This window comes from Zea mays, chromosome 3 (assembly GCF_902167145.1).
Source record: "Zea mays cultivar B73 chromosome 3, Zm-B73-REFERENCE-NAM-5.0, whole genome shotgun sequence".
NCBI lineage: Eukaryota > Viridiplantae > Streptophyta > Magnoliopsida > Poales > Poaceae > Zea > Zea mays.
The window spans coordinates 21,771,296-21,797,918 of record NC_050098.1 but is presented as its reverse complement, the minus strand read 5'-3'; the positions used below and the strand labels follow the sequence as shown (position 1 = coordinate 21,797,918).

The following is a 26,623-nucleotide window of genomic DNA, read 5'->3' as shown; positions in this document are numbered from 1 at the left end:
ATATAACTAATCTTAGACACAAAAGTGTGACAAAATGTGACAAATTAGAGCGAACCAAACATACCTTCTTCTCCTCGAGAAAAAATTGTACAAAGTCCTGCTCGCTCTTCATCTGTGTTTCCTGTTGATGGAAATGCGGGTGCAGTGGCGCGCTCTAGATCCTTGTCCTCTGGTCTCCGGATGCGCAACGTTTACTCGCAAGCACGGACTGGGACCGCGCCAGCCAAGCGTGTGCAGGTCGCTGTCTGCTGCCATAGCTTGCCCCGTCTGCCTGCGCGGATGAAGCTAGGCGTAGGCAGTAGGCACCTCGCCTAGTCTCCTGTAAACACCCGCCCGCTAGTGCCAACCGCCAACCACCTCCAATTACTTCACAGCAGCGCGGCGCCGAGAAGATGGCTTCCCCCTCGTACAGGCTTGCGGCGGCGATCACGGCCCCCTCGACCGGCGAGTTCCTCGTCGTCCGGCAGCCGCGCCCGCCATCCCCACCCGAGGAGGAAGAGGATTACCGGCGCTTCGTCGACAGCGATCTCTACGACCTCCCGTCCGCGCCCCTCGGGCCACTCGAGGGGGCACCCCGGTCGGAGGTGGCCATCGGCGGCGCGGACTCTGTCGCCAGCCGCCTCGACCTCTCGCGCCTCGACGTGTCCGCCGCCCTTGATCAGGTGATCTACCCATTAGCCGAGTTACCGAGTTAATTTTCGCGCTCTGTTGCAGTTGGTACCCGTGGCTACAGTTGGTTAGCAACAGCAAACTAGTTCTCACAGTGGCGCCTCGATTTCGACCTGTAATTTTTGGTAGGGTATCTGTGGTCTGTCGCAGGCTCGCAGCTCAATTTTGCAAACTTTGTTCTAAACGATGGCTCTCGTAGATTTTTCACCAATTTGGCTTGCCGGCTGGGATGAGTGGGGAGTGGAGGCTCCTGAAGTATGTGGAGGAAGCAGAATTTGGCCCGGATGCTGGCATTAACACGGTGTACATTGTCGGATCTCTTGAGTTGAGATTGGATGATCTGCCAGGTCAGATGCTTAATGTTTGAATGTTTCTCAACCGGGAATTGCTTGACCATCATGCGTTGCCCATGGCAGAGTCATGTAAATGGATGTCCAAGGAGTGTGCATTGAGGTTGCTTTCGGAAGCGAAACCAGGTAATGATCGCATAGGACAGTATGCATATATTGGACTTCTGAATTCGGAGCTGTCATCAAACTGCACAGCTTCTCCTGCATTGCCCTTCCAGGTATCACCTCCCCTCCCCCCCTCTTCAGTTCATGCCATATAGTGATAGTTTCCCAGTCCTGAAATGCATTGCTCAATAGGAATACCCACCTGGAATAACACTTGTACCTATGAAGAGTAGGACACTAGCGCCATTCCGTACAACTAATCTTGTGGTAGTAAGATCAACCAATGGTGCTGGTGGATCTACATGTTCTGATTTTTTTGCTTCGGGGGAAGCTCTGCTTATAGATCCCGGATGCAGCTCTCAGGTTCATGCAGAGGTAAGAGAAAATTTCATTAGATTGTGTTCTTTAGAAAAAAAATAATGTGCATACATGATACATGTAAGTATCTTTAACATCACTGTATTATGAAGTGCATTTCCCACCTTAGATTTGCTTGTTTTAATTGGATTGTAGAATTTCAGAAGTGTCTTCCCCTTATTTATTTGCTGCAGTTCCTTCATGCTAGACCTATATTACTGAGTACTGACAGTCTTCTTCATGTGCCCTTATTTCCTTGAGGCCTCAAGATTTGCCCGTATCTTTATGAGGAAAGGATTGATGCCTGATTATTTCTGTATATCAGAGCACAGTAGAAGCAGCAAAAAAATGCAAACCAAAATGTTCCAACTGTTTCTGTAGAATAACACTGTATGGACACCTGCAGACACCATGGAGTGTTTATTAGAATGCTTACTCTGAGTAGAAGCTGTCCTTTTGCATGTACTAGTTCTTCCATTATACTGACTAATTACATTCTTATCATATTCAGCTTGCAGATCTCATTGATTCCCTTCCAAAAAGGTTATTAGTTCTTGTTACACATCATCATCAGGATCACATTGAGGGTACGATGAAAAATATTTATTTAACATTTTGTTTTCTCTTTAATATTCCAATTTTGTTCTAGTTAAGACCATATTCAGGAGTGTCAAATCAAGATGGTGAAATGCAATCATGCTATAGTACCTGCTATAGTCAATTACTGTCAGGTCTATCTATGCTATGCACCATAAACAAATCGAATCCATTTGGTTCAAAACTGTAGGTCTTTCAGTCGTTCAGAGATGCAATCCTAATGCTGTTCTTCTGACACACCAAAGTACAATGGATCGCATTGGGAAAGGTGATAACCTACACATATTCGATTTCTTTTGCCAGTATTGTAAAACTTGTCATCTTCATGCAGAAATGTGTTCATCTCCTTATTTATAAGGTTCTGAAATCTGTTAAGCATGATACTTGAATAAACGAGGAGGTATCTGGCAAGTTTTATTACTCTTAACCCAACTACCAATCTGGCACTTCACTCTTTATACTTTCCACATATCCTCAGATTATTATACTGTGAAATTGGGAAATCATCTGAATAGTTTTTGCTACATCTGATTAAGGTTGGATTAGAGATCCTTTGTCCTCAGCCAGATGAGGTTTCCTTTGGTAAATGGCGGGCTAGAGATGAGAACTTGGTCAATGAGCAAGCTAGGAAGGGCCCTAACTCTCTTATCATCTTGGGTGCTTAGACGATTTAGAATCACCATAAGTGGTGTGTGTTTGATGGTGCTGCTCCTAGCATAGCTGGAGCTCTAACGCTTGCTGTTGAGGAGCTCCACCTTTGGGCTTAGGCAGGGGCTCAAGGAACTACATACCTTCTTGCCCTTGCTCCAGAAGGTGGATGATGGGTAGCAGCTATTGGGTCGGGGTTTTTTTCATGTTTTAGTTAAGGTCGAGACCATTTTCTTCCTAATCTATTAGGTGTGTTCGTGGTTTTTTGTTGTTTCTGTTTGTAAGGTTCTTACCACTTTTTTTATATGCAAATATCCTGCATTCCAGGGTTTTCCTAAATGATCAGACTCTTAATGATCTAATATCACACAATCAATATAATAATTTAGTGTATTACACAACCATTTTATTAGACTATTATTGCCATTTCCTTAACTTAATCTGCGCTGTACCGCATGTGTGTGATTTAGCTCCTAGGATGTCCTTTTTCTCTGTTTGTTTATGTTATACATGTCCTGATGCCCATGTTTGTTCATATCAACGTGCATGATGCCATGTTGTATAGGAACTTGGCAGATTGACTACACTTCAGTAACTGGTGGTGAAAAGATATGCATAGGTGACCAAGAACTACAAGTTGTTTTTGCACCTGTAAGTACAATGCTCTTGTATATTTTTTCTCCCATTTGTGTTTTTTGCTTACAATTTTTATACCTACATATTTGCTGGTAAGAACTTTCTTCTGTTGAGCTCTTAACGCGTGATAATGCATTCAAATGGTTCAAACTATGAAGTTTCTGAAGTATTTAACTTATTTCCCTAGCTGTCAAGGGCGTCGAGCCCCTGGGTGGCCGGACCGCCGCTACGCAGCTCGTAGCCGTCGTCCGTCTTCTCCGGTGAGGTTATTCCCCTCAACCGTAGGCTTAACAGAGAGGGAGAGATTTGGGATATAATTCCTGCTTACCCCTTTCAGGTCCGGTTACAGGTTTATAAAGCCTTTCGGCCACACATGCATGGAGCTAATCGCTCCTTAATTCTAGGCACACGCATGGAGCTGACCACTCCTTATTCCTAGGCATGTAAACTAACCTTTCAACTAACATGGGCTGATTGCTCCTTAATTCTAGGCATGCAGCAAACCTTCCACTAACTTATCAATTTCCCGATCTTATCCACTGGAACCTGCGGCTGTTGCCTCTTGGGCGTGTTCAGCGTGCTCACGCGCACGCCGTATGTCACGGGTACGCCGTTGCCTGACGTAGGGGCGGCCGTACATGACATCTCTCCCCTCCTCGAAGACCAGCTCGTCCTCGAGCTGGAACGCTGGATGCCGGGTGCGGAAGTCGTCGACGTCCTCCCAAGTCGCGGACTCGGCCGGCTCGCCGTGCCACTGAACAAGCACCTGGCGGACACCTCGTGCCAGGCGAGCCCGCACCACCCGGGCTGGTTCCGGCACCACCGCACCGTCGATGGTCGGAGGCAGGGCGGGTGGCGACGATGGTGGCGCTCCCACAAACTTTTTTAGCACGCCAATGTGGAACACATCATGAAGACGAGCGCCGGCGGGAAGCTCCAAGCGTACAGCCACGTCGTTGATCAACTCCGAGACGCGGTACGGCCCGACGTAACGGGGCTTGAGCTTCCCTGCTACCGTGCGCGGCAGTGAGGCAGCTGCGCGCTGGCGTAGCCGTAGAAGAGCCCAATCGCCAACCTGGTAGGTTACCAGCCGGTGCGACTTGTCGTAGTGGTGCTTCTGTGCGGACTGCGCCTGCTAGAGGCGGTAGCGTACGTCCGCGAGGAAGGCCTCCCGTGCCTCCATCTCTTGAGCCACCGCCTCGACCCTCGTCTCGCCCGGCTCGTAAGAACGGATTGAGGGTGGGTCACGGCCGTAGACCACCCGGAATGGCGTGTCACGGAGGGAAGTCTGGTACGCGGTGTTGTAGATGTACTCAGCCCATGGCAGCCAGCGCAGCCATTGCCGGGGGCGATCTCCCGTGAAGCAGCGCAGGTACATCACAATGACGCGATTTGCCGCCTCCGTCTGGCCGTCGGACTGTGGGTGGAACGCCGAGGACATGAGTAGCTTTGTTCCCATGAGCCTCATGAGCTCACTCCAGAAAGAGGACGTGAACACCGGGTCTCGGTCGGAGACAATGGACTGCGGTACCCCGTGCAGCCTGACGATGTCGGTGAAGAATGCCTGTGCCACGGACTCAGCGGTGTACGGGTGCGCCAACGGGATGAAGTGGCAGTTGCAGTTTTGACTGCTGCAGGACAGCAGCAGTTGCAGCGACAACATGCAGCAGTCTTTTGACTGCGCAGGACAGCAGTAGCAGCAGTCTTTTGACTGCGCAGCAGCAGCAACCTTTTGACTGCTGCAGGACAGCATGCAGCTGCAGTCTTTTGACTGCGCAGGACAGCAGTAGCAGCACAGCAGAGGACAGCAGTAGCAGCACAACAGTTTTGACTGCACTTTAGTATCTAAAGGACAGCACCTGTGTGCTGCAGCGTGTAGTGTAGTGTGTAGTGCAGTGTAGTGCAGCCCCTAGGGCTATAAATATGTATCCCCAACCCCTCTAAGGGTATGGCATTGTGTAGTGTTTGAGGAAATAAACAGAAAATTGCCCCAACTCATAGTGTCATCCTCTTGATGAGAGTTAGAGTCCCTCTACTTACAATTGGTATCAGAGCCAAACTATCCTGTAGCCTAAACATCTCTTGCTCATCTCCTTTCCGCGCCTCTACCCACACTCAGTCGGCAGCAAGAGCTCCAACTGTTCCTTCCTCTCCTGTTCAGACGAGCAACTTTTCGTCTGAGACAGCCTCTTCCACACGCAGCGACCCCTCACTAGCCCACCATGTCCCTACGCTCGGTCACTTCGAGTGCGCGGCGCCAGCAGGAAGCCGAGGTCGCCGCGGCACAAGAACGAGAGCGAGCAGCAGCAGCGGCTGCAGCGACAGCGGCGAGGGCAGCACGGCTGGCGGCAGCGGAACTGGCAGCAGCGAGAGCGGAAGTAGAAGCAGCGGAGGCGGCGGATGCTGCACGTGCGGCGGCAGCAGAGCTCGAGGTTCTGCGCGGCAGTAGAGCTGACAGCTCTGCTTCTGTCGACGACAACACCGATGAAGAGCTCAGGCTGGCGAGGGAAGCAGCGCGAGAGCAGGCTGCACAGTGGGCAGCCGCGCACCCCCATGGGGGCGCGCGTGGCGGCAGCCCAGATAGGCGCCGACGCGCTGACGGCGCTCTGGGCGAGGGCGCACGCGGCGGCAGCCCAGACGGGCGTAGACGCGCCGGCGGTGCTCCCGGCGGTGGCGACCGGGTCGACGGAGATCGCGGCCTCTACAGGCGGCGCGACTCTCCCTCCCCTGATCGGTACCATGGTCGCCGCATGGCCCAGGCCATTGTCAGGGACATCGGTCCCGGCGGTGGGTGGCCTACCCTCACCAAGACCAACTATGTCGAGTGGGCCGCGGTGATGAGGGTACGGCTCCAGGTTCGCCAAATGTGGGAAGCAGTTCGGTACGGCGACGTCGACTACCACGAGGATCGGCGGGCGTTGGATGCCCTCATTGCTGCAGTCCCGTCCGAGATGCAGTTTTCGCTTTCCCAGAAGCGGACTGCCAAGGAGGCCTGGGACGCCATCGCTGCGACCCGCATCGGCAGCGACCGTGCCCGCAAGACCACACTGCAGGCACTTCGCAAGGAGTGGGAGAACCTGGCCTTCAAGCCAGGTGAGGATGTTGATGACTTTGCTCTCCGCCTCAACACTCTGTTGCAGAAGATGGTGCAGTTCGGCGACGACACCTACGATGAGGAGAGAGCTGTTGAGAAGCTCTTCCGTTGCATCCCCGAGAAGTACAAGCAGATCGCTCACTCGATCGAGTCTCTGCTAGACCTCTCCACGATGACGATCGAAGAGGCGATAGGTCGTCTCAAGGTGGTCGACGGCGACGAACCACAGGCTCCCTCTGGCCCTATCACTATTGGCGGGAAGCTACATCTCACTCGGGAGCAGTGGGAGGCCTGCCAGGGTGACCAGAAGAAGGGGGAGTCCTCCTCGACACGAGGCCGCAAACGCGGCAAGCCGCGCAAGGCGCGTGGAGGCGCCCAGGCCGGGGCGCGAGGACATGCTGAGGGCGGTGCCCGTGGAGGTGCCCAAGGCGGCGCCGTCGGCAACAAGAAGCCGGCACGAGACAACAGCTGTCACAACTGCGGCAAGCTTGGCCACTGGGCCAGGGACTGTCGGCAGCCACGACGTGGTCAGGCCAACGTCGCACAGGCGGAGGCGGAGGAGGAGGCCCTGCTCCTGGCACATGCAAGCATCGAGATATCTCCAGCGGCACCGGCCGCAGCGGCACTCCTCCACCTTGATGAGTCGAAAGCACGCGCTTTCCTCGGCGACGGCTCCAACAAGGACATGATCGAAGGGTGGTGCCTCGACACCGGCGCCACTCATCACATGACCGGCCGACGGGAGTTCTTCACCGAGCTTGACTCTAGCGTCCGAGGCTCCGTCAAGTTTGGGGACGCCTCCGGTGTAGAGATCAAGGGCGTCGGCTCAGTCGTCTTCACCGCCGCATCTGGTGAGCACAGGCTGCTCACCGGAGTCTACTACATCCCCGCGTTGAGGAACTCTATCATCAGCTTGGGACAGCTGGATGAGAATGGTTCGCGCGTGGAGGTCGAGCACGGAGTCATGAGGATCTGGGACCCCTCTCGTCGCCTTCTTGCCAAGGTACGCAGGAGTCCAAATCGGCTATACATCCTCAATGTGAAGGTGGCACAACCTTGCTGCCTTGCTGCTCGTCGAGACGACGGGGCATGGCAGTGGTACGAGCGCTTCGGGCACCTTAACTTCGAGGCCCTGAAGCGGCTCAGTGCCAAGGAGATGGTACGAGGCCTGCCGTGCTTTGACCATGTGGAGCAATTCTGCGATGTCTGCGTGTTGACAAAGCAGAGACGACTCCCCTTTCCCCAGCAGTCGAGCTTCCGAGCCAAGGAGAGGCTCGAGCTCGTGCATGGGGACTTGTGTGGCCCGGTGACACCAGCCACACCAGGAGGACGACACTACTTCTTGCTGCTCGTCGACGATCTCTCCCGCTACATGTGGGTGATGATCCTTGGCAGCAAGGGAGAGGCTGCGAACGCCATCAGGCGTGTGCAGGTCGCTGCGGAGGCGGAGTGCGGCCGCAAGCTGCGCGTGCTACGCACCGACAACGGCGGCGAATTCACGGCGGCTGAGTTCGCGTCGTACTGCGTGGATGAGGGCGTTCAGCGCCACTACTCCGCGCCGTACAGCCCACAGCAGAACGACGTCGTCGAGCGGCGCAACCAGACGGTTGTGGGGATGGCTCGGGCTCTCCTCAAGCAGAGAGGAATGCCAGCTGTCTTCTGGGGAGAGGCGGTGGTGACAGCGGTCTACATCCTCAACCGCTCGCCCACCAAGGCACTCAACGGGATGACACCGTACGAGGCTTGGCATGGGCGCAAGCCGGCGGTCTCTCACCTACGGGTCTTCGGCTGCCTCGCGTTCACCAAGGAGCTTGGCCACATCGGCAAGCTCGACGACAGGAGCACCCCGGGGGTGTTCATTGGCTACGCGGAGGGCTCGAAGGCCTACCGCATCCTTGACCTAGGAACACAGCGTGTGCGCACGGCACGCGACGTAGTGTTCGACGAAGGGCGAGGATGGGCGTGGGACAAGGCGGTGGACGACGGCACGACTCCGACGTACGACGACTTCACCATCGAGTACGCCCACTTTGAGGGAGCTGGGGGAGTAGGCAATTCTTCTCCGAGCAGGTCTACCCCAGCCCCCAAGTCTCCACCGACTCCAGCGCCACGCTCTCCGGCTCCGGCTACAACGAGCTCTTCACCACCACGCACTCCAGCCACGACTCCGGCTACACCGAGCTCTTCGCCACCACGTACTCCAGCACCGACGGTACCCTCTCCGGGAACGTCCTCTCCGACACCAGCTCGTGTCGAGCACGACCCAGTGGAGCTCGTGACCCCGCTCTCCCGCGACGAGGAGCGCGTCGACACGTGCTACGACGGCGAGCCGTTGCGGTACCGAAGGGTGGAGGGCCTTCTCATCGACCCGTCGGTGCCGGGCCCTGCGTCTCGCATTCTGGCAGGAGAGTTGCATCTTGCATGCGACGACGGTGAGCCTCGGTCTTTCGCGGAGGCCGAGAAACATGCGGCTTGGCGTGCCGCGATGCAGTCGGAGATGGACACGGTTGAGACGAACCGCACTTGGGAGCTCGCTGATCTCCCTCATGGTCATCGCGCGATCACCCTTAAGTGGGTGTTCAAACTGAAGAGGGATGAAGCCGGCGCCATCGTCAAGCATAAGGCTCGCTTGGTGGCACGCGGTTTCTTGCAGCAGGAGGGGATCTACTTCGACGATGCCTTCGCCCCTGTAGCACGGATGGAATCCGTGCGACTCCTCGCGCTGGCAGCCCTGGAGGGCTGGCATGTTCATCACATGGATGTCAAGTCGGCGTTTCTTAACGGCGACTTAAAGGAGGAGGTCTACGTACACCAGCCGCCAGGTTTTGCGATCCCTGGCAAGGAGGGCAAGGTGTTGCGCCTGCGCAAGGCTCTCTATGGCCTGCGACAGGCACCGAGGGCGTGGAATGCCAAGCTGGATTCCACGCTCAAAGGAATGGGTTTCACGCCAAGCCCGCACGAGGCGGCCATCTATCGGCGGGGCAATGGAGGAAGTGCCCTGCTGGTGGGTGTCTACGTCGACGACTTGGTGATCACCGACGCCAAGGATGCAGAGGTGGCAGCGTTCAAGGAAGAGATGAAGGTCACCTTCCAAATGAGTGACCTGGGGCATCTCTCCTTCTACCTGGGGATTGAGGTGCACCAGGGAGACTCCGGGATCACACTTCGCCAGACCGCCTATGCCAAGCGCATTGTTGAGCTGGCTGGGCTCACCGACTGCAACCCAGCTCTCACTCCGATGGAGGAGAGGCTGAAGCTGAGTCGCGACAACACGACGGAGGAGGTGGATGCTACACAGTACCGGCGTCTTGTGGGGAGCCTTCGCTACCTCGTCCACACACGGCCTGACTTGGCATACTCCGTCGGCTACGTTAGTCGGTTCTTGCAGCGACCGACGACGGAGCATGAGCAGGCTGTGAAGAGGATCATCCGCTATGTTGCGGGGACTCTCGACCACGGTCTCTACTACCCGAGGTGCCCTGGGGAGGCACACCTTGTCGGGTACAGCAACAGCGACCACGCCGGTGACATCGACACTAGCAAGAGCACAAGCGGGATCCTCTTCTTCCTCGGCAAGTGCCTCATTAGCTGGCAGTCGGTCAAGCAGCAGGTGGTGGCCATGTCCAGCTGCGAGGCCGAGTACATAGCGGCGTCCACTGCTTCGACTCAGGCGCTCTGGCTGGCTCGACTGCTCGGTGATCTCCTCGGGAGAGACACTAGAGCGGTGGAACTCAGGGTGGACAGCCAGTCCGCTCTGGCATTGGCCAAGAACCCCGTGTTCCATGAACAGAGCAAGCACATCCGGCTAAGATACCACTTCATCCGAGACTGCTTGGCAGAAGGGAGCATCAAGGCGCGCTACATCAACACCAAGGATCAGCTTGCAGACCTGCTCACCAAGCCCCTTGGGAAGATCAAGTTTGTTGAGCTTTGCTCCAGGTCCGGGATGACCCAACTTTCCCACAAGACGACGCACAAGATTTAGGGGGAGAATGATGGAATAAGTCATGTGGTCAGCAGCAGTTGCAGTTTTGACTGCTGCAGGACAGCAGCAGTTGCAGCGACAACATGCAGCAGTCTTTTGACTGCGCAGGACAGCAGTAGCAGCAGTCTTTTGACTGCGCAGCAGCAGCAACCTTTTGACTGCTGCAGGACAGCATGCAGCTGCAGTCTTTTGACTGCGCAGGACAGCAGTAGCAGCACAGCAGTTTTGACTGCACTTTAGTATCTAAAGGACAGCACCTGTGTGCTGCAGCGTGTAGTGTAGTGTGTAGTGCAGTGTAGTGCAGCCCCTAGGGCTATAAATATGTGTCCCCAACCCCTCTAAGGGTATGGCATTGTGTAGTGTTTGAGGAAATAAACAGAAAATTGCCCCAACTCATAGTGTCATCCTCTTGATGAGAGTTAGAGTCCCTCTACTTACAACGGACAGGATCACCGTCTTGCCGTGCACGCGGGGTAGCGCCTCCACGAAGTCGAGGCCAATGTCCGCCCAGACGACGGAGGGGATCGGAAGGGGGTGCAGCAGGCCGGCGGGATGAAGGTGCTCCGACTTGTACTGATGGCAAGTTGCGCACGCCCGCACAAAGTCCTGCACCATGCGCCTCATGTTGGGGAAGTGAAAGTCGCGGCGCAGCCGGTGGAGTGTGCGGTGAACGCCCTCGTGACCGTCTGCGTGGACAGCGGTAACGATCTCCGGCAGTAGAGGGGAGGCGGCGGGGATGTAGAGGCGCCCGTCGAATGTGACCATGCCGTCCGTCACGGCCCACGGGGCAGCGCGTGTGCCGGCGCGTACCTCATCGTGGACAGCCACCAAGGCGGGATCCATGGCCTGGGCGTGGCGCAAGCGGCTGATGAAGTCGAAACGGGGCGCCGAGACAGCCAACAGCTCACCCTCCTCGGTGTTTCGGCGAGAGAGCGCGTCCGCCACGACGTTAGTCGCACCCGACCTGTACTCAACAGAGAAGTCAAAGCCCAACAGCTTCCCGACCCAATGATGTTGTGGGATCGTGGCCAGGCGCTGGTCGAGCAAGTATTTCAAGCTATAGTGATCGGTCTTGACAACGAACTGCCGACCCCAGAGATACGGCCGCCAGTGCCGCACTGCCTGGACGAGGCCGATGAGCTCACGCTCGTAGGCCGCGAGAGCGCGATGCCGGGGGGCGATGGGTCTGCTAAAGAATGCCACTGGAATACTGGATGGCCCTCCTGTACCAGCACGACGCCGAACCCATGTGACGATGCGTCACACTCGACGATGAATATCTTCGCGAAGTCCGGCATGGCCAGCACCGGAGCCGAGGTGACCGCAGCCTTGAGGGCCGCGAATGCCGCAGCCGCCCCGTCATTCCAGGCGAAGCCATCCTTCTTGAGGAGCGCGGTCAGCGGGGCCGCCACCGGCCCGTAGTTGTGCACGAATTTGCGGTAGTAGCCCGCCAACCCGAGGAAGCCACGCACCGCTCGTACCGAACGTGGAGCTGGCCAGTCGACGATGGCCTGCACCTTGGCCGGGTCCATGGCCACACCCGCCGCCGAGATTACGTGGCCCAGGTAGGCGACGGACGGGGCAGCGAACGCACACTTTGTACGCTTGACGAAGAGGTGGTGGCGGTGCAGCTCGTCGAGCACGGCGCGGAGGTGTCGAAGATGGTCTGCCCATGTCTTGCTGTATATGAGAATATCGTCAAAAAAGACAAGGACGAACCGGCGGAGAAACGGGCGGAGCACGTCGTTCATGAGCGACTAGAACGTTGCTGGCGCGTTGCAGAGGCCGAACGCCATCACCAGGAACTCGTACAGCCCATCGTGAGTGCGGAACGCCGTCTTGTGAATATCTTCCGGACGCATGCGCACTTGGTGGTACCCAGAACGCAGGTCTAGCTTGGAGAAGTACCGTGCCCCCATGGAGCTCGTCCAGCAGCTCGTCGACCACGGGAATGGGAAGGCGTCCTTCACCGTGAGCGCGTTGAGGGCGCGGTAATCAACGCAAAAGCGCCAGGACCCGTCGGGCTTCTTGACGAGGAGGACCGGCGACGAGAAGGGCGAGTCGCTGCGGCGTACGATCCCTTGCTCCATCATGGCGGCGCACTGGCGTTCCAGCTCATCTTTGTGGGCAGCCGGGTACCGGTATGGCCGGACTGCCACAGGCTGCGCGCCCGGCGTCAGGGTGATGCAGTGGTCGTGGGCGCGCTGCGGTGGCAGACCGGTCGGCTCGGCGAAGACGGAGCTGAAGGAGTCCAGGAGTGCGTCGAGGAATTGCTCGCTCGCCACCGTGGCACTGATTGCTGTGGGACTGGCAGCCGAGACGCCGGTCCAGCATATCGGGCGCCCCTGGAAGTGGAACTTCATGCGCCGGCTGCCCAGGTCCCACACAATAGGACCCAGCGCGCCCAGCCACCGTGTGCCGAGGACGACGTCGTACCCAGCGAGCGGCATGACGTAGAGATCGGCCGGGAACGGGGTACCATCGATGGTGAGGGGGGCGTCACGGAGGACCCCGGCGCAGGTGACGCGCTCGCCGTTGGCGACCATGGCGATGAGACGTGGCCGCTGGTGAAGGGGCAGACCCGTGCGCCGCGCCGCCGCCTCGGAGATGAAGTTATGGGTGCTGCCGGAATCGAGGAGGGCGACCAGCAAGGCGGCACCAAGCGCGACGGCGATCTGCATGGTGTCAGCCACAGGCACCCCGGCCAGGGCCTGCAGGGAGAAACAGGGGGCCTCACCGTCAGCGTCCGGAGGCGCGTCGTTAGTGTCTTCAATCTCCACGCCCTCCACGAAAAAAATACGCCTGCAAAACCGGTTGTGGCCACGCGTGTACTTTTCATTGCAGTTAAAACAGAGGCCCATGCGGCGCCGCTCTGCCATCTCGTCGGGGGTGAGGCGCCGTTGGTTGTCCTCGCCACGGCCCTGCTGGGTGGCCCTCGGTGGTGCAGGGAGCGCCAGCGGCTGCTGGGGCGCTGGAAGCGCTGGACGTGGCGCCGGTGCGGCCAGCAGACCGCGCGGGGGCGCCCGAGGTGCAGGCTGCACCAGCCGGTCAGCCTCCATCAGTTCCACTTGGCGCGCCAGGCTCATGGCTGACGCGAGCGACTCCGGGTTGTGGATGCGAACGGCATGACTGAGTGGTGGCAGCAGGCCGCCGGTGAAGAGCTGGACGCGCTGGTGCTCGTCGAGACGACCGGCGCGAGGGAGAAGGGCCTGGAATCGATTTGCATACTCTTCCACGGTCCCTGTGCGCCTGCATTCTGCGAGCTCGAACAGCGGAGCCGATCGGAGGGGAGGCCCAAACCGCAAGTTGAGGAGGTCCTTGAACCGTCCCCAGGTCGGCGTGCCCTCGTCCTCCTGGAGTTGGATGTACCACAGCTGCGCGACGTCCTCCAGGTTGTATGAGGCCATCCACACGCGCTCCTCCGCCATGGTGCGCTGCTGGCGGAAATACGACTCACACTTGTTGAGGAAGAGCATAGGATCGGACTTGCCGTCGTAGCGTGGGAAGTCCAGCTTCTGGAATTTAGGTGGGCGATCCAGATCGCGCGACACCTCTGCGCGTCCCCCGGCGCCGTAATCCGACGTCGACGCCGACTTCTCCTTCATGGCGGCCATGTCAGCCTCCATGGTGGACATCTTGGTGGTGATGGCCCTAAGCATCTCCATCACGTCCTGCATGGACGGCTCGGCCATGGTGGCTGGTTGCAGGGCCGAGTCGGTGGAAGATTGGGGTGAAGGTGGAGGGCTGGTGTGGGTTGCAGCGGCTGTGGATGAAGGATTGGAGCGAGTGGGAGAGGATCGCCGGGATCGCGATACCAGGTTGTCAAGGGCGTCGAGCCCCTGGGTGGCCGGACCGCGGCTACGCAGCTCGTAGCCGTCGGCCGTCTTCTCCGGTGAGGTTATTCCCCTCAACCGTAGGCTTAACAGAGAGGGAGAGATTTGGGATATAATTCCTGCTTACCCCTTTCAGGTCCGGTTACAGGTTTATAAAGCCTTTCGGCCACACATGCATGGAGCTAATCGCTCCTTAATTCTAGGCACACGCATGGAGCTGACCGCTCCTTATTCCTAGGCATGTAAACTAACCTTTCAACTAACATGGGCTGATTGCTCCTTAATTCTAGGCATGCAGCAAACCTTCCACTAACTTATCAATTTCCCGATCTTATCCACTGGAACCTGCGGCTGTTGCCTCTTGGGCGTGTTCAGCGTGCTCACGCGCACGCCGTATGTCACGGGTACGCCGTTGCCTGACGTAGGGGCGGCCGTACATGACACTAGCTAGGTCTATTTAGAGCCAAGCAAGAACATCAGCCTATAAAACTACTCTGTAGAAGTTGATACTTGATAGTACTACATGTGTAATGCTTGGTTGCTACTAAACATTTTGTATTGCAGTTGTTCAGAGGCAAATATATTAGCAAAAAAAAAAGGGATGTCTGAATCCCCTACTATGAGAAGCCATAGGAGAAACATAATTTGTTTTATATCAGATTCTGAGAACTAAGCTATTTCCTGATTTGATCTTAACTTCAGTTATTACTGATTCTTAATTGCCTTATTTTTCATATTTTTTTTAAAAAAAATGACGTAAATTTTACTCAACTTACATTTTCTGGATATTCTTTTTCCCTTTTGTTAATTAGACCAATGCATACAACTCTAGTTTATTTTTATTTGATCAATACTAAAGTGATGCATTGCTTGTTTATTACATTTCTGTGTATTTTTTGTTCTTAATTTCTCACCATATTGGAATTCTAGGGTCATACAGATGGTCATATGGGGCTTCTCCATGTAAATACCAATACATTGGTTGTTGGAGATCATTGTGTAGGGTAAGCATTGTTCAGATTATAATTGGTAGCATAGCGAGATGATATATGATTTTTAAGTGTGAACTATAATTATGGCATCACCTTCAAAATGTTAACTTGTTGCCCAGATACTCATGTCTCAGCTTCTCCTATTTCAAGACCGCACTGGCAATTCTCATGCACAGTTGCACACTACCCTGCAGTACATTTACACATTTCATGACTTTTTTCATCCTGAACTAAAGTTTATTAAAAGGAGAAATGAATTAATGAACCAAACCTTTGTTGACATTTGGAAGTGCCTGAATTTTGTAGGAATGAAATATGCCTGTTTTTCTTTTTTTGTCTATTTGGAACCTAAATAGCTGTGTTTTAAGATGCAGGTTGACTTGATTTATTGTCCTCTGCTATTGCAAGCAATATTTCGTTTCGGTTTTGTTTCCTGAAGCACCATCATTAAATTTTTATAGATTAAAACATGGCCAAAAGGAACATATCTTTAAAACAAAGTGGTAGAGTCAACATTAGTATGCTATGTACTCTAAACCTAAATGCATCATGTATGCGAAGTTGTTAAAAGATGTTTTTACCCATTTGCAGGCATGGAAGTGCAACCTTGGACAGTAGAAATGGTGGCAACATGAAGGTAATGATAACTTTTTTTTGGAACCTGGAAGATTAAAATAGCAATGTGGCATCACTGCACTCTGTGCAACTGAACGGAATATGTGCCCCCATTCTTTCTTCACGTCCACTCTTCCCTCCAGAATAGATAGAATAGTGTTTTATAACAGAATGGTTTAATTTGAAATGTGCAGGATTACTTTGAAACTACATACAAATTCTTGGAGTTGTCACCACATGTATTAATTCCAATGCATGGAAGGATTAATCTATGGCCCAAGTATATGCTTTGTGGATACCTCAGGTATGGAGAACTAATCGTTTCTTTATACGATTTTTTTAAGAAAAAAGAAACTTTATCACTGCTTCCCTTCTCTGGCTCGTGTTCTACAGGCTATACGTACATGTTACAAGTTCTTCTATTCACAGTTGTTTTTGAATTTTATGTCCATATCCAATTCAAATGTAGTCTGCTTGCTTCTTACCCTATATGAAGGGATTTTCATTTAAAAAACAACATGCCTGTTTCAAGACTCTGTACGCATTCTGATCCAGTCTGTGTTTACCCAGGAATCGAAGGGCTAGAGAAGCGTCCATTCTGCACTCTATAGAGAATGGGGCCCAAACTCTTTTTGATATAGTTTCGAAGACTTACAGTGATGTTGACAGGAAGTTGTGGATTCCTGCTTCTTTCAATGTTCGCCTTCATGTTGATCATCTGAACTCCCTACATAAATTGCCCAAGGTGAGTACTACTAGAAATATTATCATCATGAGGTACACCTTTCCCCTGTATGCTTTATTTAAAAAGATAAAAAAAAATCGACCTACGGGGGTAAGACAACCCCCGAGTATTGTATTAAAAAGAAGACCTTCTCACACAGGTCAAGGAAACCTCGAATCCCTGCCTCACCCATACACAGCGGCATCGAAGCCCCATGTGAGAACGACCGCGACCGGGGCTGAGCCTTAGACCTGTGCTTTGGCGTGGCACAAACGAGGAGATTTTTTAACCACGGCCTGAAATTCGCTCCCACGGGGAGTCGAACCCAGGACCTGAGGAGTGCTACTCAGTCCACCTAACCAACTCGGCTAGAGGGCCTTTCGCATTAAAAAAAAGATAAAGACATTCCAAATTTATGAATAATCTTTCAACTCCCTCCGTCCCAAAAATATAATTTATTTTAGACTAATTACACATTCATTATGTAACATATGAATGTAGTTTGCATGTATGTCTATAGTCACTATCATTTTGAATGACGTGGACAGAAAAAAATGTGCTAGAAATAACTATATTTTGGGACGGAGAGAGTATTTGATATTGTAAAATTGTAAATGATCGATAGAGTGTAGGGAAAGTACTGCGGAATGATCATTTAGTCTAATAGATAGATAACTTTACTCTCACATTGGGATGTAAATGGTACGGATATTATCTGTCTGTATTCGAATTCAATCCATCTAAGGGTCTGTTCGGTTAAAGGTGGATTGAGGGGGATTGAAGAGAATCAAATCCCTCCTTATTCAATTTTGAATATAAAAGGATTTAATCCACCTGAATCCTCTCCAATCTAATCGTAAACGAATAGGGCCTAAAAGGGTTGAGATCAATCCGTATTTGAGTCCGAGTATTTAGTATTTGATCCGTATTTGTATACTGGAAGAGTCAAAGTTGGATATTTAAGATGTCAATATATATTCACATTTTAATCTGACACAACTCGATAATATACGTATATGATTCGAATCTGGAGAGAAAATATGAAAACAAACATGAAATGAGTAATATTTGTTCGTATACACATCCCTACTCACAAACATTGCTGATTTAGATGATTAGATCCACATGATCGGGCTAGAGCTTCTCATTGTGGATGAGACGAGTTAGTTTGCATTTTGACATAATCAATTTTTAACGAGTTTTTGTTTTTTGAATGTAACTAGGGTGGGAGAGGATTTCCATCTAAATTGCCATTAGGGGTATAGTTGAAAACCCCTGTAAGGATGTGGCTGCCCAAGTTTGTGCTAGCTTCCATTAGATGATTCGTCGAGTTACATTTTTCTCGTCATTTTACCTGACAAACGCAGTGATAGCATGGTGTTAGGCTGTCTCCAATAACTTACCCATCATATCTTATATCTCATCTTTTATTTCAAACTTTACTTTGTAAATGGTGCGGGCTACAATGTAAAACAGTGTTTTGCACGACCATATGCACGATCTGCTGGAGACAGCCTTAGTTTGTGCTCAGCAGAGCGTATATATGGTCGTGCAAAACATTGTTTTGTACTATATACTGCACTATTTACAGAGTAAAATTTGAAATAGAGAGTGAGATAGAAAGGATGGGTGAAAGGACCTCTAGCTGAGTTGGTTAGGTGGTCTAAGGGGGTGTTTGAATGCACTAGAACTAATAATTAGTTGGCTAAAAATTGTTAGCGGAATTAGCTAGCTAAAAAATAGCTACCTAACTATTAACTAATTTACTAAAAATAGCTAATGGCTGAACTATTAGATAGGGTGTTTGGATGCCTCATCTAATTTTAGCCGCTAATTATTAGCTCTAGTGCATTCGAACACCCTCTAAGTAGTACTCCCCAGGTCCTAAGTTTGAATCTTAGTGGGAGCAAATTTCATAATAAGGTTAAAAAAGATCACACATTGGTTCCCCTGGTTGTGTGCACACGAGATGGACTGACCTATGGAGGCGGATCCTCGTGTAGAGTCTGAGAGGGCTCAAAGCACGAGTAAAGATCTGGCCAATAGAGGACGGACCCTCATGTTGCAATGGTGGCAGCTTCCATGACCTTTCTTGGTCGGGGCTCCGTTTGAACTTCTCCTTAATATAATATCGTGGTAGCGGGTTTACCGGCTGTTAGCAATAGCAGTGGACAAGCAGCGAACAATCCGAGAGACAGAGTTTGGGGGAGGAGCAGATAGCTTGGAGAGGAAGAAGAACAATAGTGACAGCGTAGATTCCTCCCTGGTCTCCTCTGTTACCCTCTCTCACTCTAATACTCCTATTACAAGGTCGGCCCATCAGGCGACCCAGTCGCGGCCCACGAACTTGGGATTGGGCTTGTGCGGACGCCGACTGGTTCTTGGCTCTGCTGGAGTCTTCTCTATGGAGCTGTTGCTCGCGCTGCTAACATTCCCCCCTCCATGCGAGGATGCTTGTCCCCAAGCAGCAGCAGTTGGAAAACGTTGGCGTAAGGCAACTTCATCTTCCCAGGTATCCAAAGCCGGTTCGGCGCCAGACCAGCGCACCAGCGCTTGACGAACATCGTGTCCGCCGCGCGAAATGGACCGCCGAGCCATCACCTGAATAGGAAACTGGACATCCACATTATCAGGAGGTAAGGACGGGCTCACCAAAATAGAAGGTTTGACGCTAGGCTTAAGTTGCGACACATGAAACACTGGATGAATGGAGGAAGAGGTTGGCAGCTCCAACTTGTAGGCCACAACTCCAATGCGCTGAAGAATTTGGAAAGGTCCAAAATACTTGTAGGATAATTTGTGATTAGCGCGCACCGCTACAGAGCTTTGGATGTATGGTTGCAATTTAAGGTACACCATATCACCCACAGCGAACACACGGTCGGACCGATTTCTGTCAGCTTGGTGTTTCATGCGTTGTTGGGCACGCAGCAAGTGTTGCTTGATAGTTTGAGTCATTAATTGGCGATTGGCCAGCCAAGACTGAAGATCACCAACTGGAATAGCATCAACTGCAGACAGTCCCAGGCTGCGAGGTGGTCGCCCATACAAGACCTCAAAAGGAGAAGTACCCAGCGAGGAGTGGAAAGAAGAATTGTACCAGAATTCCGCAAGCGGCAACCACTTTTTCCATTGTTGGGGAGTAGAACTGACAAAGCATCGGAGAAAGGTTTCCAAGCACTGATTTACTCGTTCGGTCTGCCCATCCGTTTGCGGATGATAAGAAGTACTCATCCGTAATGTCGTGCCCGACAATCTGAATAATTCCTGCCACAAGGCACTCGTGAAAATTCTGTCGCGATCTGAAATAATAGCTTCTGGCAGGCCATGCAAGCGATAGATCGAATCCATGAATAACTGGGCAATTTTCAGGGCTGTGAATGGATGAGCTAAGGCGAGAAAATGAGCAAACTTGGAAAATTTATCCACCACCACCAAGATACAGTTGTATTTTCCAGATTTGGGCAGACCTTCAATAAAATCCAGAGACAGCACTTGCCAGGCATGAGCAGGGACGGCGAGGGGTTGTAGAAGGCCTGGGTATCTTGAGCGATCTGGCTTGGCACGGGCACAGATATCACACGCAGCCACAAACTGACGGATAGCAGTTTTCATAGTTGGCCAAGCGAACAACTGCTTAATCCGGCGATATGTCACAGGAAACCCAGAATGTCCACCGATGGCACTGTTGTGTAATGACGCCATTACTTTGTTATGAAGATCAATATTGTGTCCCAACCATATGCGGCCCTTATATTTGATTAAACCATCCGTCAACTGATAATGTCCAGAAGGAGTATTGACAGACAGCTCAGTAAGCAATTGTTTATCTTGAGGAGTCTGCATATAACTCTCTGCAATGTCTGATAACCATTGAGGAGTGCTGACAGAAATAGCATGAAGGCCTTGATCTGGATGAGGACGGCGCGACAGTGCATCAGCTGCGCGATTAGCTGAACCTTGCTTATAGACAACTTGATATTGCAAGCCCAATAGCTTGGTGAACACTCGCTGCTGCCAAGGTGTCTTCAATTGTTGCTCATTAAGATGAACCAAACTCTTATGGTCCGTGAAAATTAAAAAGGTTCCATGCTGCAAATAAGATCTCCAATGATCAACAGCCAAGAGAATGGCAAGATATTCCTTCTCGTAAGCTGAAAGCCCTCTATTCTTGATGCCTAAAGACTTACTGACAAAAGCCAATGGATGGTTGTCTTGGAGCAGCACTGCACCCACTCCTGCTCCAGAAGCATCAGTTTCAATAGCAAATTGGCGAGCAAAATCAGGCAGCGCCAGGACTGGAGCTGAGGACAGAGCTGTCTTCAACAGGGAAAAAGCAATGGAATGTTCCTCTGTCCAGACAAAAACAGCATGCTTTTTCAACAGATTGGTAAGAGGTTTAGCAATAACGCCGAAGTTTCTCACAAACTTGCGATAATAACCTGCCAACCCGAGAAATCCCCGCAGCTCTTTGCAACTGGTGGGCTGTGGCCATGAAGTTACAGCATCAATCTTCCTGGGATCAGTTGAGACACCTGCCTGGCTAATAACATGGCCCAAATAAGAAATCTCTTGTTTGGCAAAGGAGCACTTGGTCAGTTTCACTTGCCACTGATCCTGTGTGAGCAACTGCAGGACCGACTCCACGTGAAGAAGATGATTGTCCCACGTATCACTGTAAACTAGTATATCATCAAAAAAGACCAAAACACATTTGCGCAGCAAGGGCTTGAGAGTACTGTTCATAGCACCTTGAAAGGTTGCTGGAGCACCCGTGAGTCCGAAGGCCATCACACAAAATTCAAAATGGCCGTGATGTGTTTGAAAGGCTGTTTTATGTTGGTCCTGGGGATCCATTCGTATCTGATGAAAGCCGGCCCGAAGGTCTAATGTTGAAAACCAAGCAGCGCCCGCCAATTCATCTAGAAGTTCATCCACTACGGGAACTGGGTACTTGGACTTAACGGTCAGTGCATTGAGATAGCGATAATCGACGCAAAAGCGATATGTACTATCCTTTTTCTTAACCAAAATCACTGAAGAGGCAAAAGGACTTTTACTGTGCTGAATAAGACCATTTTTAAGCATATCATCGACTTGTTGCTCAATTTCCGACTTGAGAGCAGGCGCGTACCGGTAAGGTCGCATTTGGATCGGACGTGCACCAGGAAGCAATGGAATCTGATGATCGCAGTCCTGAACAGGTGGCAGCCCAGAAGGAGATGCAAACACAGAAGAATATTTGTCCAGCAGCGCTTGTAACTCTGGAGGTAGAGACTGAATCAGGGACTGTTCTTTATCTGGCAGATCCGAGAGACTGCATAGCTGAACCAGTGCACCGTGGCTACCTGAAGCTTGCACGCCATAAAGTTTGACCAAGGAAGAGCCCACTGTAATTGAGAGCCAACGATCGGCCCAATGAACCATCATTGGACTATGAAGGGATAGCCAATCCATGCCAATTACCATGTCATAGGGTTGGAGGTCCAATACTTTGAGAGTTGTGACAAATTGACACCCTTGAACGGACCATACAGCATCCACAATCTGGGAGGAACATGAAAGTTTAGAACCATTGGCCACTTGGACGCAAAACGAAGGGCAAGGTACCGGTGGTGTTGGTAACTGATAAGCTATAGCAGAGCTCACAAATGAAATAGAACTGCCAGAATCCAACAGAATAAGCACTGAATGACCACCAAGTTCGCCCACAAATCTGATGGACTTGGGATGTGCCACTTTATCAACTGTAGAGCCATACAAATGTAGACAATGAAGGGACTCAGACTTAGAAGAAACTGATTGAGTATCATCCGCTGGAACTGGAAACTGATGCCAGAGCTCTTCCACAAGATGCAACTGCACAGACTCAGGACATTGGTGGCCTCGGGCATACGGAGAACCACATTTGTAGCAGAGACCCTTGGCCTTGCGGTATGCATAGACTGATGACAAACGATCCCCCGGAACTGAAGATTGTCCTGCACTTTGGGCTTTAAACTCGGATGGACGCCCTGGTACCGACTTGGGAGGAGGAGGCAAAGGTAAAGGCCCACTGCTATAAGGCTTGTTGTATGTTCCAGAGTCAACTTTCTTGTAGTCCGTTGTCCGAGAGGCTTGGACCATTTCGTCCTGCAATTGAGCAAGAACATAGGCAGTATCCAAATCCTTGGGCCGTTGAATCATAACAGTTGCTTTAATATCATGGCGTAAACCATCAATGAATCGCATAGTATAATACAATGGGTCAGACATTTCCTGATAACTATTGAGCTGATCAACTAACTGAGCAAATTGGTCTACATACTCAATGACAGTGGTCTGTTGTTTAATACGAAACAACTGACGGATAAGAAATGCATGTTGGTCCTTCCCAAATCGCTCACGTAACATGAACCCAAATTCAGGCCAGGAAATGTGAGATAGTTTAGGCTCTATGGACTGTAACCACCGAGCGGCTGCACCCGAGAATTGCATGGTAGCGACCTTAATCCAAACTCTAGGGTGAACTTCATACATAGAGAAATAATCCTCACAACGAGACTGCCACAATTTAGGGTTTTCGCCATCGAAACTAGGAAAATTAACACGAGGTAATTGACCTAGTTCAGAAGTTGGGTGCATGCCATATGGTCGCTGGCCACTATGATCGAGATGGTGAAATGGAGGATGGAAGAGAAACTCAGGCGTACCATTGGGCGGGAGGTGGGTTTGAGCGTAGACACGCCCAAAGCCAGACTCCCGACGGTTGTTATCAACGCGGTGCCCAATTGGGCTGTCGGTCTTGCCATTGGTGGTAGGTGGGCGACCTCCAACCGGTGGTAGAGGGCCGAGAACACCCGCTGGATGGACGAACGGCCGAGGCGGCGGCGGCGCAGGAGAACGGGGCTGCAGCTTGGCGAGGTCGCCGCGGAGCAGATCCACGGAATACTTGATGTCGTCGATTGAAGCCTCCATGTGCGGTTTCCAGGACTCGAAGGCTGCGGTCGCGGACTCGAGCGCTCCCACACGAGTCGCCGCCGCCGCTTCCACCGCATCCAGGCGCTCGACAGTCGCCGCGACGCGAGCGTCCACCTCGGAGCGCAGACTGGACGAAGACGCAGCCGCCATCGTCGTCTCGAGATGTTGGATAGAAGAGGAATTGCGAGCAACCGAGGTCTCCAAGGCACGCCAACGCGCATCCTGCGCAGTGAGGCGGTCGCTGATGTCGCGAAGGAGCTTCGATTGTTCGTCGATCGTGAGCTTCAGATTTGGCTCCATGACCCCAGACTGTTTGGCGCGGCGCGTGTAATGAGCAGACGCCAGACCCGAGACCGGTGTCTCCGATACCAATTGTTAGCAATAGCAGTGGACAAGCAGCGAACAATCCGAGAGACAGAGTTTGGGGGAGGAGCAGATAGCTTGGAGAGGAAGAAGAACAATAGTGACAGCGTAGATTCCTCCCTGGTCTCCTCTGTTACCCTCTCTCACTCTAATACTCCTATTACAAGGTCGGCCCATCAGGCGACCCAGTCGCGGCCCACGAACTTGGGATTGGGCTTGTGCGGACGCCGACTGGTTCTTGGCTCTGCTGGAGTCTTCTCTATGGAGCTGTTGCTCGCGCTGCTAACACCGGCCAAGTTTTTTTTATATATGAAGACCGTTGGAGATAGCCTTATGACCTTTGGTTGGGAGGCTGCTGGCGAGGTTTTCAAGCCCTGGTTTGCACAGAAAAGGGCCCCTCTGTAACTGTATGCAGAGATACACGTGCTAAAGTTGCCTCGTATGCAGCTAATTTTTGGAGCCTTTTCTCGACCCTACGATTTGAGAAAATTCTATCTTAAGAGAATTTAAGTTTTTCAAACTAGCCGTCTAGCCCTAACTGTAATGTCTCAGAGGTCTTTCCAAGGGCGAGTTTTCTTTTTCCTTATTTGGCCTATGCCTTGTTGCTAAAACTGATTATTCAATTGTACTGCCAATTACTTAGTTTAATCAAATATTTGGGGATTATCGTGCAGCATTATTTAGTTTAATCAAATATTTGGGGGGTCATCATGCAGGATTTCTCTTTGGAAATGTTCAGTCGAAGTTGTGATGATTTTATCTCTAGAGTTTGATGGCAAGTACGAGAAAAGGATCTTCTAATTCACTGCGTTGTGATTTCATTTAAGCTGGCCCGTTCACCATTTGTTGTTTTATTATGTGCATGACACTGAACAATTCAATGATGGGGAACGAAGTCTTGTAATAACCGATAAATATGTAGACTGGACACCAAGGCTACCATTCACACTTCCGAAAATTTGTAAGATTTAACAACTCGAATATATGCAGGACTTCTCATTGGAGAACTTTAAGGAAAGCTGTGGAGTGCATTTCATGTTGCGTTGGGCGGTGGCATATGTGCATTCAAGGAGCTCCCCAGCTATCCTTGCGGCAAGTGCCCTTGCTGGTGGTCTTGCAATTGCTTGTGCTCTCAGAAGGAACTACTGCAAGCAATCATAGGTTCTCTCGGTCGATAATTTTCCAGCTAGATGCACATTATATTATTCACAAGATTCTGCTACCAGTATGTTGAGTCGAACGGTGAATTGCCAGAACTCTTATTCTACTATTATTGTCCGTGATTGCCACATCTATATACAAGAGAAGTATCTAGACTAGGAGCATGAGAATCGAATGCAACCGAGTCCTAAAATCACTGAAAGCAATTGCCTCATAAAAAACAGGGGCATGCAAGGTGAAACTACGGGGCCTACGAGGTCAAATCTGTTAGCCTCTGCATATTTTTTACGGCACAATCAGGTAGTCAATCTTAGCATTGGACAGAAGAGCCAAAAACAAACTCGAAAGTGAGCATCTCCTGGCTCATAACGTTTCGCTATAGCGAATATGTTGGCCCGACAAGCACACTACAACAAGCATGACAAGCTATGCCTGTTGTCCCTCACGCTTAGGGTCAACGTGCGACCCATAAATTGCTGCCAACATAGCTTTTACAGTCCTACTGATAGTGGACAAAAAGGTTATTGGACGCAACTAATTAACTTTTGCAGGGAGAAGCCACATGTTAATTTTGCAGTGCAAGCAAAGCGGAGATGTGGGAGAGCGTGTATTTTAGTTCCATCCCGTTCAGGGCAGGCAGTAGAATAATATTAGGCTCCGTTTGGTTTCGGATACTAAACTTTAGTCACATTTAGTTCCTAAAGAAGCAAACAGTGTGACTAAGGCCCTGTTCGTTTTGTGCCAATACATATGGATTGAGGGGATTAAATCCTCTACAAGTCAAAATAGTCAAAATCCTCTCCAATTCCTTCCAATCCCCCTCAATCCCTATGATTTTGGGATCAAACGAACATGGAAAGTGGATTGACTAAAGTAGTGTTTGGTTTCCATGAATTAATTTTTAGTTTCTCTATTTTATTCTATTTTAGTATCTAAATTGTTAAATATAGAAACTAAAACTTTATTTTAATTTTCATTTTTAATAATTTAGTGGAGTGACTAAATATTAGTTCCTAGAAACCAAACTGTCGGGTACCATAATTAGGGGTACCCCCAACGTTCCTAATCATGGCTGGTAAATACCCTCAGACCAACTGACGGGTACGGTTCAAACCAAGACTCCGTCTACCCGAAGGACGCGATCTCACCCGAGCCCAGCCTCAGGTCGGAACAGTGGTCCCAGACGAATTCACGCCTCGCCCGAGGACCTCCTCAGACGGCAGGCGCCCCCTCGGCTCTCTCGAGGCCTGGCTCGGGCAGGCTTCGTTGTGAAGCAACCTTGGCCATACCGCCTCACCAACCGACCGCTTCGCAGGCGCATTAAATGCAGGGGATGCCTGACGCCGTATCCTGACACACGTGCCTCAATCGACCAGGCCGAAGTGACCGCAGTCACTTCGCCCCTCTTCTTTACTGTCCGATATGACAGGAAAACAGCGCCGCTCGCTCCGCTCCGACTGCCGTGTCAGCCACCCCGGCAACGACTGACAACAAGTCACGATCAACCACTGAGTTCAAGCCTCGGGCGCAACAG

General features: G+C 51.5%; 1 protein-coding gene across 4 annotated transcripts; it reads left to right on the top strand.

Moving 5' to 3' along the window:
* The first annotated feature begins 104 nt into the window (after positions 1 to 104).
* LOC100191605 (uncharacterized) lies at positions 105 to 25,253 on the top strand. Of its 4 annotated transcripts, none has more exons than XM_008673805.2 (12): positions 105 to 662; positions 869 to 1,016; positions 1,086 to 1,237; positions 1,317 to 1,499; positions 1,993 to 2,068; positions 2,269 to 2,346; positions 3,292 to 3,377; positions 15,205 to 15,278; positions 15,858 to 15,903; positions 16,076 to 16,185; positions 16,452 to 16,626; positions 24,645 to 25,217. In XM_008673805.2, the coding sequence occupies exons 1-12, from the start codon at positions 393 to 395 to the stop codon at positions 24,699 to 24,701; spliced, it is 1,455 nt and encodes a 484-aa protein (XP_008672027.1). In that variant the 5' UTR covers positions 105 to 392; the 3' UTR covers positions 24,702 to 25,217. The 4 variants fall into 4 exon arrangements, with proteins under 4 accessions (XP_008672027.1, XP_008672028.1, NP_001130506.1 ...); NM_001137034.1 differs by having other exon boundaries at positions 340 to 662; positions 24,919 to 25,222; XM_008673807.4 differs by having other exon boundaries at positions 356 to 794; positions 24,919 to 25,253.
* Positions 25,254 to 26,623: the final 1,370 nt, after the last annotated feature.